Here is a 13,609-nt window from a genome sequence, read left to right on the forward strand (position 1 = left end):
TATATCATTAATAAAATTACTGTATCTACACATGAGGAAACCATTCTTGTAGTTTTCCACTATTTTCGTTATATCTGACCTGCTAATCAAATCAAAGTGAGATTCCAACCCAACAGATGCAGACCTAAACACAAAAGATCTCTAAGAGTTGATCCAGAATGTCTTCGACAGAACGCCACGACCTTTCTACAAGACATACGAGACCAGGACCCCAAGGACTGGCCAGGCCTTCGTAAAACACTTCAGACATCAGCCATGAAATTAGGGCAGCCTCCAAGGAAACGCAAACATAGGTGGTGGAACACGACCTGTGATAAAGCCATTGATGAACGGATGAAAGCATGGAATCAGTGGAATGGACATCAAACAACTAAGAGATGGGAGACCTTCCTAAAAGTTCAGAAAATCTCCTCAAAAATAATCCGCAGGGAGAAACGAGCCTATGACAAAAATAGACTCATGGAAATCGAACAAGATTTCCTTAGAAACAACTCCAGGAATTTCTACAAGACCTTCCGTGAGAATTTATCTAGCTATCAACCACCATCTTTATGTTTCCGTCGAGCAAATGGAACATTAGAAACGAACACCAAAGAGAACTGCACTATTCTAGCTGACTACTTCCGAGACCTCCTCAATTGTGATCCTCCAAAGGAAAGACTGAACTTTGAAAAGCCCATGCCCAACCCCGATTCACAGCCACCGACAATACAGGAAACAGCAGAGATTATACGATCGCTTAAAAATAATAAAGCTCCTGGAGAGGACGGCATCACTGCGGAGATGTGTAAACTTGGAGATGATCTTGTAAGCAAAATTCATGCAATCCTAGTAGAAATATGGGAAACGGAAATGATTCCACAGGATTGGAAGTGTGCATTAATACACCCATTGCACAAGAAAGGTGACAAGGCAGATCCAAACAACTATAGAGGCATATCTCTACTGCCAATCGCATACAAAATCCTTTCCAAAGCTCTCTTGAACCGGTTAGAAGAACAGACAGATCATCTGATTGGCGAGTACCAAGCGGGTTTCAGGAAAGGTCGATCATGTGCAGAACAAATATGGAACTTGAAGACGATATTAAGGATTCGCCGAAGTGCCAGCACGATCGTCACCTTTGTGGATTTTAAGAAGGCGTATGACTCTGTGGACAGACAGACAGTATTTGATACCCTAGAAGAACTCAGAGTGGACAAGAAGACCAGAGCACTTATCCAGCAGACCCTCACAAGTACGACCTCTAAAGTGAAATTCCTTGGAGAAATCTCTGAGCCTTTTGAAATATGTACGGGCGTTCGTCAAGGTGACAGCATCTCCCCTATTCTGTTTAACTTAGTTCTAGACAAAGTTATTAGAGAGTGGGAAAAGGATATCAAGGGTGTGAACATCGGAAATTTGGGAAGCAAGGTCAATGTGAAATGTTTAGCATTTGCTGATGATCTCGCAATCATTACTAAGACCAAGGATGAAACAAGGTATGCCATACAGAGACTACACAATATAGCATCAAAGGCAGGCCTCCAGATATCCTACGAGAAAACCAAGTACATGGAAAATCTACGTCAAAATAGCAAAAGAACTCCGCTAGAGATGGAAAACGGCACAATTTCACAGGTTCCCTCCTTCAAATACCTTGGAGAAATTATACTACCATCAGGATTAGACAGTAGTGCCAATGTAGAAAGAAACACCAAACTACATAAGGCATACAGACTGACGTGGAATTACTACAACAAAAGAGTCATATCGCGTAATGCAAAATTACGACACTACAAGACAGTTGTATTGCCCGAAGCTTTATATGCCTCAGAAACCATATGCTTAGGTGGTCACTCTAAAATTACAGAAATTGAAAAGCAGGAGCGGAAAATTCTCAGGAAAATTTATGGTCCTACGAGAGAAAATGGAATGTGGATTAAGAGGAAAACAGCGGACCTCTACTCCTTCACCGACAGGTTTACTGATGCTGTACGGAAAAGGCGCCTTAATTTCTATGGCCATATCTACAGAATGAACAGCGACAGACTAACTAAAAGATTATTCAAAGTAATCAACTCAAAGAAGGTCAAAATAAAATGGCTAGAAGAAACTAAGGCGGACCTCCAAGAAATAAATATTACAGACGACATCATGGAAAATCGTGGAGCTTTTAGAACCAAAGTAGCTAATCATAAATTTAGGGAGAAACCAAAAAAGACAACTGGTAGGAAGTGGTCGACAGAACGCAAGATGCAACACAGTGCATTCATGAAGAGATTTTGGGAGGATAAGAAGGCACAAACCATCAAACCAACTATCAAGTTCAAACGCGCTCTATGAATGGGCATAACGAAGGAAGAAGAATAATAATAATAATAATAATATTCCTAGCAAGACTGAGTGACTCAGACTTAGATAATGGGAAACTATTGGCAAAAATGAGTGCAATTGGACTTGACAAAAGAGTGACTGAATGGGTGGCTCTGTTTCTAGAAAATAGAACTCAGAGAATTAGAGTAAAAATTAAGAGGGGAATTCCTCAAGGCAGTATTATTGGACCTTTATGTTTTCTTATATATATTAATGAAATGAAATGTCGTATGGCTTTTAGTGCCGGGATATCCCAGGACAGGTTCGGCTCGCCAGGTGCAGATCTTTCTATTTGACGCTCGTAGGCGACCTGCACGTCTTGATGAGGATGAAATGATGATGAAGACAACACATACACCCAGCCCCCGTGCCGTAGGAATTCACCAATTAAGGTTAAAATCCCCGACCCGGCCGGGAATCGAACCCGGTACCCTCTGAACCGAAGGCCAGTACGCTGACCGTTCAGCCAACGAGTCGGACACATATATCAATGATATGTGTAAAGAATGGAATCAGAGATAAGGCTTTTCGCAGATGATGTTATTCTGTACAGAGTAATAAATAAGTTACAAGATTGTGAGCAACTGCAAAATGACCTCGATAATGTTGGGAGATGGACAGCAGGCAATGGTATGATGATAAATGGGGATAAAAGTCAGGTTGTGGGTTTCACAAAGAGGAAAAGTCCTCTCAGTTTTAATTACTGCGTTGATGGTGTGATAGTTCCCTTTGGGGATCATTGTAAATACCTAGGTATAAATGTAAGGAAATATCTTCATTGGGGTAATCACATAAATATGATTGTAAATAAAGGGTACAGATCTCTGCACATGGTTATGAGAGTATTTAGGGGTTGTAGTAAGGATGTAAAGGAGAGAGCATATTTGTCTCTGGTGAGACCTCAACTTGAGTATGGTTCCAGTGTACGGGACCCTTACCAGGATTACTTGATTCAAGAACTGGAAAAAATCCAAAGAAAAGCAGCTCGCTTTGTTCTGGGCGATTTCCGACAAAAGAGTAGCGTTACAAAAATGTTGCAAACTTTGGGCTGGGAAGACTTGGTAGAAAGGAGACGAGCTGCTCGACTAAGTGGTATGTTCCGAACTGTCAGTGGAGAGATGGCGTGGGAGGACATCAGTAGACGAATAAGATCACAATATGAAGATAAAGTTGGAATTCAAGAGGACAAATTGGGGCAAATATTCATTTATAGGAAGGGGGGGGGGTAGGGATTGGAATAACTTACCAAGGGAGATGTTCAATAAATTTCCAATTTCTTTGCAATCATTTAAGAAAAGGCTAGGAAAACAACAGATAGGGAATCTGCCACCTGGGCGACTGCCATAAATGCAGATCAGTATTGATTGATTGATTGATTGATTGATTGATTGATTGATTGATTGATTGATTGATTGATTGATTGATTGATTGATTGATAGCACTGGCTCTCTGAGCCCAAGATAATGGGTTCGACCCCGGCCCAGTCTAGTGATATTTGAAGATAGTCGAATACGCCAGTCTGCTGTCGGTAGATTCAACAAAACGCAAGAAATTCCGGCACCTCAGCATCCTCGAAAGCCTTGAAAAATTGCTACTTGGATGTAAAACCAATAAAATTAATGAGTATATTGCACCCATAAGCGAAAGGGGACAATATATCAAGCTAATTGGCTACGCGGGTCATGTAACTGTAAACTTGTATTGGAGAGATGTTTACTTTGATTCCCGCTATTGACAGTTTTAGTTTTCTGTGGTTTCCCATTTTCACGCCGACCAAATATCAGTACTACTATAGGCCTATACATAAAAGACCACGGACACCACCTTTCCAACCCTAGCCTTTCCCATTCCAGGGTAATCGAAAATCTGTGTTTGTTAGTGTGACGTCATTAACTAAATATAATAATTCTATTACTACTACTACTACTACTACTACTACTACTACTACTACTAATAATAATAATAATAATAACAATAAAGTCAAAATGTAACACATAGGACCTGTGCCATGAAGTGGATGTTTCCCGGAATATAGCAGACTGATACCGTTACAAAACTTCTTATCACTGTTCATACTCGATTTATCATGTTTATGGTGATCAATCATTCAGTCTACTGGTCATTAGCCTTAGGGTTGTAATAATCAAAATGACTAAAGGAAAAGAGTTCCGATACATCGAATATTTTGGGTATCATAGAAGGAAAAGAAATAATCTTGTCGGGTAGTGAAATTAAGTACTTTATTGACCACATAAAACTAATATTCGGATAGGAAAATAACATGATTTGGTTGAGGGAAACTGGGGATAAAAGATGAATGGCAGGAGGCTGGCTTAAGCGTGAGGTTCAAATGCCAGGCTCAGGTCGGGTCCCGAGGTCTACTGGGTCTCCATTATTCATAAGAGTGACATAATGAGTGGCATAATGAGACACATTCGCATCAGTAGATTTAGTTCACCCTCTTCTTGAAGGTAAAATTCCATCACTCGACTGTCTCTTAAAACCGATAGTAATTGGAGGGACGTTAAAATCATAGTACTATACTATCTGATCAAAAGTATCCGGACACCTATCTGTACACGTAAACTGAAACCAATGTCACCACGGCCGCAGCTGCTGCTATAACAGGCGGCTAAGGGATCGATGCACTTCAGTGCTTCGAGATACAATACGTGTAGAATGAGTGGAAAGAGGAAGACTCCAACTTAACAATACGACGGCAGAGTAGGCCACGTGTGTTGACCGACAGAGACCGTCAAACATTGAAGAAGGTGGTACGTGTGATACGATTACCCGTGAATTCCGCGGTGCCACCGATTGTGGACCTTGCGCTATGACTGCGATACAAGAAGATACATGGAGTAGGTTTCAAGGCTCAGACATTCTCCCATAAACCGCAAATTTCGCCGGCGAATGCTAAGCGCCGAGTTCGGTGGTGTAAAGAGAGCCGCCACTGGTCCACCGACAATGGGAAACGCGTAATTTGGAGTCATAAATCATGCTTTACTATATAACCGATGCATATGGAGTGTTATGAGTGCGGATTGATACATACCAGCCTGTATCGTGCCCACAGTGGAATTTGGTGGAGCTGGAATGACAGTATGGGGGTACTTTCATGAAAGATGCTTAGTTCTCTCGTAATACTAAAGAGCACGTTGAAGGCGGAAGGATATTTAGGATATTTTGATCAGCTGTGTGTTTCCTATGCTTGAAGACCAGTCCGGAGACGAACAATGTGTGATTCCAGAAATGGACTGGCCAGCCCACAGCCTCGACTTCAATCCTATTGAACACCTGTGGAATGAACGAAAATGATGACTTCACTCCAGAACCCAACGATCCACATAACTTAATACGCTTGCTACAGCGCTGCGAGAAGAATAGTCTGCCATTCTCTCGAAGACGTTCCGACATCTGATAGACTTTCTCTCCTGCAGAGCTCGAATTGTAATGAAGATCTGGGCCTATCCCACTTCATACTAATGCTCACTATTGGGCAGTATATCGGAGGAAATCTTGAGTATGGTCCGAATACTTTCGATTAGATAGTGATTAATTGCGACATAACAACAAAGAAGGAAACCGAATACAGTATATGATGTGAGATCCACAAGAAATCGGAAACATTCATGTTGATGGAAGGGACCTGTCGTGGGTGCTGCAATTCAGATATCTTGGATCTACGATTTCTGACGACGGCCAGTTTATTGGAGTGATAAACGCTAGTATTTAATTCAGCCTTGATGAAGATGCGAACGATGATAGGCATTATCATTGATTGTGGGATGGACGACTATCTAATATCGAAGATTTATCGCAACATCATACTGTAGGTCCTGTTGTTCTCCATGGTACCGTATGTTCAGCACATACGAAAGAGGCAGAACGTCAACTACGTGTTATGGAAACAAAGATACTGCGTTGATCAGCTAGAGTCGCTAAGTTGAGTTGCGTTTCTAAAGTCGGCATAAGAAGATGATGACGTTGCGCCCACTTAAGAAATAATGTGCGAAATTAGCTATGACGTGCTTCGGGGAGAAGTGGATACACGCTGGAAGTCGTCGAAAAGAGACCCAAGAGACGACCTAAATAACGATGGGCATGTACACAACGAGACGTAATGTAGAGAGTAAATGTTCAAACCGACGTGGTCTACGGCCGAGTGAAATGGAGACAATGGGGCCATAGAGCGTACCCTTCCACTAGGCGAGACAAAAACTAATTGACACGATGGTGGGAAATTACTCTCTATCTTAACACCAAAAAAAAAAAAAAAAAAAATCTCTTAAAAGTAAACTTGGACTTCTAACGGAGGACAGGAATGCAGGTCTCCCTCAAACCATGTACAGAATACGTTAGGTATACAAGAGGGTGGGACAAGAAGGGGAGAAAAGAGAAATGAGAAATTGTGGGCTAAGGATTTTAGGGGAACGAAATTAAGTGCCAAGAGATCTCGTCAGAGAGAGAGAGAGAGAGAGAGAGAGAGAGAGAGTTCAGGAGACGTATCGGTGAGGAATCGGTATGAGTCACTGCAGGTAGAACAGCAGAGGGAGTTAAGGAACAGAGAAGTGTCACAGAGGAGGGAGAGATAAGGGGAACAGGTTACATACAGTGGAATAGAGGATAGGAAAATGGAATTGGAACAGGTTCATGAGAGGGAGAAAGGGGGAGAAGAAACAGATTCTGCAGCCATGAGACAACATAAGGGGGACCAAGTGGAAAATGGATCTAATGAGGTGGGAGGGTTTGAGACTCTCGGCATGGGGGACTCCATTGTTAGGCACGTGGGGAAATTGTATGGAGGGAAAGGAACTAGGCTAGAGTGTTTCCCAGGAATTAGGTTAAGACAGATGTTGAGAAAAGTAGAAGGGAAGGACGAGAGTATGGAGAAGGTGGTGGATTTTCACGTTGGTACCAAACCAACAACGTAAGACAAGCAGGAATAGGTACTAACATAACATAGTTGGGGATGTGTGGGATCTAGTTCTCGGAGTGCAGGAGAAGTTTAGGGCTCGAATATTTGTATCAGTAGGATACTCTGTAGAAGAGGTCCGACTTGTTGGCTGAATGGTCAGCGTACTGGCCTTCGGTTCGGAGGATCCCGGATTCGATTCCCGGCTGGGTGGGGGATTTTAATCGCATCTGATTAATTCTTCTGGCTCGGGAACTGGGTGTATATGTCCGTCCCAGCACTCTCCTCATCACATTCAGACAATCGTGATTACATCCCTCCATATACTGTAGGGTTGGAGTCAGGAAGTGCATCCAGTCGTAAAACAGGGCCAAATCTACATGTGCGACGCAGTTCGCACCCGTGACCCCACAGGTGTGGGGAAAAAGCGGTAGCAAAAGAAAGAATACTGTGTAGAAGGCATACTGAATGCATCGGGGATTTAAATGAGACTGTGAAGTGGGTGTATCAGAAAACTACGAGTGAGATTTGTAGATCCTAATGGATGGGTAAGAGAGGGGAATCTTGGCTCAGATAGCCTTCACTTGAACCGTAGTGGTACGCATAAATTAAGAGGTTTGTTCAGAAGGGTCATAGGGAAGTACTTTAAGGGAAATGGGGTGGACTGGAGGGCGGTGATGAGAGTACCGGAAGATGGACGTCGAGGAAGGGTTACGAAGTTGGTGTTAAATTGCAGGAGTATAATAATGGAAGGAACAGAATTAAGTAACTTTATTTTATATTATTACCTAATTGCCTTCTTCCCGTATTCAAAAGAGTATGGAAAATAACGGAAAAAGACAGTCAATTTTTACATAACCTGCAGGGCGTTTGATCCCTAGTGTACTGTACAAAATGTAGGCCTATAACTGCTTGATCTGGCCTTCCCATCATTGCCGCAACCATTTTATTACCTTATTTGACATCTGTTTTAGGTGCCATCGGGCTGCTGTGGTACATTGCGTGGTGGATTGTAATTGCTGACAGTCCTGAGCTCGATCCCCATATATCTACGTGTGAGCTTAATTATATTGAGTCTTCTTTGGGAAGGCAGAATTGTACCGAAAAGGTGAGTCCACCTTGTCTTATATCAAATGTTTTTATCATTATAATCCTTCAGCATAAGTACGGTACATAGGCCTATGTCATATGGCAACCTTATTGTTAAAACATGAACTAAAATTAATTGCAATATTTAATTTAGAACTCATTTTGCTGAAATGGACAATGGCCGTAGCCGTGTTGAAACACCGGATCCCATGAGATCTCCGAAGTTAAACAACATTGGGCGTGGTCAAGATTTGGATGGGCTGCCACGCGCTCTTGGTGGGGGTAAGGGAATGGAGGAGCGGAAAGGAACCGGCCACCCTACCGTACGTAAACTCCGGCTCAGGCACACCTCTGTGGAGGTTCGGACCTGCCTGCGGGCAGAATACACCCTTACCTTATCCTTGCTGAAATGAACAAATATCACATTGGCATACGTCGATCCCCAACACATTTACATTAATTTGAATAAATTAGGAAAAATCTTTTTCAAATTCGAGACGAGGATTATTTCAATGAAATAACAGCCAAAACAACATTCTTGCTAGATGCCAATGTAAACAATACACGTTACGTAATAAATACAAGTATTATTTACCATGAACTCTGTTTATCCCTCAGAGGTGGGTCATGGTCTGACGATATCCAAAAAAGATTAACGCTAGCACCCGCTGAAATAACTGAAATAAGGTGGGGATACCATACCAAGGTTAATTATCGTATTTACACAACTAACGGACGTTGAATAATATACTATTTATGACATTAAATAGACTCGCTTATATACGTAAATGTTACATACCCATTTGCTGTACCTCATCTAATCTACACCGCTTCCATCTAAATATTTACATTAAAATATTATGTTATCTTTCGTATTGATTATGTACGACGACCCTCCTAATATTACGAGATGTATGCAGTTTGCTTAGATACTCCCCTATCATAGGACTATCACTCGGAGCTGGGTCGAGTTCTGTATCCGCTGGTTCCCCAAGCAATTACTCACATTTCACATCCACAGAATTTATACACTGTACAATATTTAAACACGATGGTATTTGAATACAGGAACACAGTACGTGTAACGTGTATTGACTAAATTATTACCATCCCAATATAGCGACTCGCGTAACTCTGCCTCTAGTAGCCTAATACACGTTATTTACCATTCGCGCCAGTTAGACTATTGCTGTACGTCCGTAATGTAGACGCATAAAATGAACTGGTGTCTACTTACGTGACTAAATATAGAAGAACTCCAAGCTCACAGATAATACTAAGTGGAATGTTTTATCAAGAATATGTTAAATTAGCATTGTGCATACACTGTTCTAACATAACTGTGTCTCGAACAAGGAGACGATGTGCGACTACTACAATAGGACGGTAGTCAAGTTAGACAGTTGAAAAAAAAGATTCGGAATAACACTACACGGGTGCATGCTCCTAAATAATGGTCTAACACACCACGTGGGATTACAGAAAATTCAATAGGCTACCAAGCGCACCCTTATCTATCTACCAGGCTTGGTACATTTATTGGTCGTTCATTAAGATATACACATATTTCTTGGCTCTAATTTGTCAAGAAAAAGTTTGAAAGACATACGGAACATTACAGTCTACTGTTTCCGTTGATTTTTATATATCTCACAGGAATATATCCAGACAGTCTCCCGACATTCAGAAGAAAATAAGACAAATACTGATACCAATGACTTGATTTGAAGTTAGCCTACAATTATTATTATACAATCTTCCTGCAACAGCTGCAGGTTGCCCAAAGACAAAGAGTACCTTCACAACAATAATGGATGTGGATACAATAGATAATGTGTTCGTATGATGTTAAATGTAGGCAGTCGAGTGAGGCATGTCAAACATTTATTTGAGGTCCGCAAGCATGGTTCTTGAAGATCATGATGGACTTCTTGAGTGTGACTCTTTTGTGATGACAAAAGAGAGATATCTTTATTACAGAAAACAAGAAAAAATATTCACAATATTATTCACAATCTCGTAAGAGAGAATCCATTTTTGTAAGAGTCACCTTGAAGAAGATCTTGCATTAAAGAAACAGAGATTGCCTAGCGAATGAGTTGGAGGTACTGAATAAGAAAATCATAACTGGAAAGTAAATTAAGGGAAGTTTTACTGATTTATGAAAAACATTCGCTGTTGATCTTCCGAATTTTAGCGCAAATGTTAGGTATTTTGGTAGATGACTCTTATTATTCCACGTGAAGCTGATGGCGTTTCTCAAGTGAACGCATGATGGCAGTAGGCGTTTATTGTAATTTATTGAAGAAAATATTAACATGAGTTGAAATAAGTTGTTTCTCTGTCATCTACTATTATGTGAACGATACTTAGGAATTCATTAATTTTACTGTTTAATACAATCTAATGCGAAATATTGCTTGCATTGAAACACTTGTCTTAATTTTAGGTTAGCCATCATCCTTGGCGCCAGATTTTCACATCTGTACCTTACTTGGCCAAGGTGGCTGCTCACTTCGCTTCTAATTGGGGTTTCTACACTTTGGTCACGCAGCTGCCACTCTTCATGAAAGGTGAGTATTTCTTATGGTATGTTTGCTAGCAAGATATGAGTATATGAGAATGGGGGAGGAGTTGGAGAGTTTGAGGGAGATAATTAGGATTCTCTCAGAAGACAGGAAGTAAGGTAGACCTCCCTCAAACAATCTACAGGATACAGTAGGTGTAAAAGAGGGATGAGAAGGAAAGGGGGGAATTGTAGAAGACAGGTGGTCGAGTGTTCTAAGAAGAAGGAGATTGCAGGCTAAGGGCTCTATTCAGGATAAGAATTCAGGACAGGTGTGTGTGAGAAATCGGTACGAGTCACTGCAGGTAGAACAACAGAAGGAAGATGAGGAACAGGGGAAAGTTGCTGAGAAGAAGTGTGGAAGTAGGAGGAAAGAAAAAGGTAGGAAAGGGAAATGTAGAGTACAGGATAGGAAAAGACAGGTGGAACAGGTTGATGGTGGAGGGGGGTGGGGGGAGGAGAGGAAAGGCAGGAGGAAGTAGCTTTTGCAGCTATCAGGAAAGATAGGGCTAGCCAAGAGGGCAGCGGATCAAATGAGGTGGGTGGGGTTGAGGCTCTGGTCATGGGGGATTCCATTGTTAGACATGTGGAGGAAAGGGAATCAGGGTAGAGTTTTATCCAGGAATTAGGTTGTATGCCCATCCCTACGTGGACCTCGAAGAAGCATCGAGAGTAGTGACGTCAGTCTCGAGTATCTCGAACGAGAGTTTTGCCCATCACTACGAAACAGCCACGTGAGGGGACTTCTCCTCCAGCGCTACAGCTCCCCACTACTGATACTGCATCGCGACCTTGAGGCTTCACCATTCGGCGGACGAGCTGTGTGTATGTATAGAACCATCATCATAGGCATTAACTTGCTGGCGAGTTTAACAATTGTCTTGCAAGTGCATCAGTCTGGTATCCTTCCAACCAGTTTAAGAGTAGTAGCAAGCCAGTAATTCTACGTGTCTGTCAATTATGGGTTTTTAGAAGGAAGAAGAGACTTATTCGAGAACTACACACTCTACCGCAAAGCTGGCAGTTCAAAGCTTCTTCAGGCAGCCTCAACTGAGTCAACTCAATTCATTAGGACGTCGTAACAGAGTGCTCTGCCGCCCGATGTTCCGGAGCAGGCGCCGTACTAACGATAACGTCAGCAGTGCTGGGCCGTTGCATTTGTGTTAATACTGATAATCATTGTTCAGACTTGAGCAAATTAACCTTATACTAATATTAACGTTTAATATACCGCCTGCGTTCATTTCAATATTTACCGCCTTGAATTCATTTAATTGTTATTATTTTGGATTTTGGATTCTAATTGAGGAAACACAACTCACTTTAGGGGCGGTACATAAAATTCAATCAGCAGTTAATTTTAAATTCCCCTCGAAAACTATGTATTGTATGTATTTATGTATGTACGTATCTGTGTGTATATAATATGTCTCTGTATCTTCTCTTCCCATATCATGTACTGTATTATTATAATTCTTAATTATCTTTTTAGCATGGTTGCCTGCCGCTCAATTCCTTGTATTATCTTACTTCCTCTTCCGGTCTCCATTCTTTGTTGTTCAGCTTATCAGCTTGATTATTTCCTACGTATTGTAACAGAGAAGCCTTACAATTCCTGTGTGCTCTGATCGTGTTTCCCTTATGTAGAGTTTGTGTATCATTTCACTGGCGTTTCCTCTGCCCGATTTCCGGACCCAATAAGAAGATATTTATTAATCACTAGTACCGAACAAGCTGTGTTCCTGTAGATCGAATTTCGTGAATCGAGCATATTGGCTGTATGGTATGGGTAACGTAGTTGTATTAGCATTCGGGAGAAGATGAGTTCGAACCCCTACTGTTGGCAGAACATAAAGTGATTTTCCATGGATTCCCTTTTTCACAGCAGGCAATGACTTAACCTCAAATAAAGCCACGACCGCGTCCTTTCCAGTCCTAGGCCTTTCCTATACCAATGTCGCCGAAAACCTTTCTGAGTTAGAGTGCGACGTTAAGTACCAGTACTAGCGAAGTTCTTGTAAATCTCTAACTTATGTGGCCAATTTTCACAAGATTAAAGTATTGCTATCCGCTATTCGAGACACGAGACGACATTGATTCAACTGTTCCTTGTGTTGTTGTTTGAGTCATCAGTCCATAGACTGGTTTGATGCAGCCCTCCATGTCACCCTATCCTGTGCTAACCTTTTCATTTCTACGTAACTATTGCATCCTACATCTGCTCTAATCTGCTTGTCATATTCATACCTTGGTCTACCCCTACCGTTCTTACCATCTACACTTCCTTCAAAAACCAACTGAACAAGTCCTGGGTGTCTTAAGACGTGCCCTATCATTCTATCTTCTTGTTGTCAAATTTAGCCAAATCGATCTCCTCTCACCAATTCGATTCAGTGTCACTTCATTCGTGATTCGATCTATCCATCTCACCTTCAGCATTCTTCTGTAACACCACATTTCAAAAGCTTCTATTCTCTTTCATTCTGAGCTAGTTATCGTCCATGTTTCACTTCCATACAATGCCACGCTCCACACGAAAGTCTTCAAAAACATCTTTCTAATTCCGATATCAATATTTGAAGTGAGCAAATTTCTTTTCTTAAGAAAGCTCTTCCTTGCTTGTGCTAGTCTGCATTTTATGTCCTCCTTACTTCTGCCATCGTTAGTTATTTTACTACCCAAGT

General features: G+C 41.5%; 1 protein-coding gene across 1 annotated transcript in view; it reads left to right on the plus strand.

Moving 5' to 3' along the window:
• The window catches only part of LOC136878850 (vesicular glutamate transporter 1), a 246,398-nt gene that overhangs the window by 185,005 nt on the left and 47,784 nt on the right, over positions 1 to 13,609 (plus strand). The window contains exons 8-9 of the mRNA XM_068225767.1: positions 8,245 to 8,378; positions 10,809 to 10,932. Of these exons, the coding sequence (XP_068081868.1) occupies positions 8,245 to 8,378; positions 10,809 to 10,932 (258 nt within the window). The remainder of the gene's footprint in view (positions 1 to 8,244; positions 8,379 to 10,808; positions 10,933 to 13,609) is intronic.

The sequence above is a fragment of the Anabrus simplex genome, chromosome 1 (genome assembly GCF_040414725.1).
Source record: "Anabrus simplex isolate iqAnaSimp1 chromosome 1, ASM4041472v1, whole genome shotgun sequence".
Classification (NCBI taxonomy): Eukaryota; Metazoa; Arthropoda; class Insecta; order Orthoptera; family Tettigoniidae; genus Anabrus; species Anabrus simplex.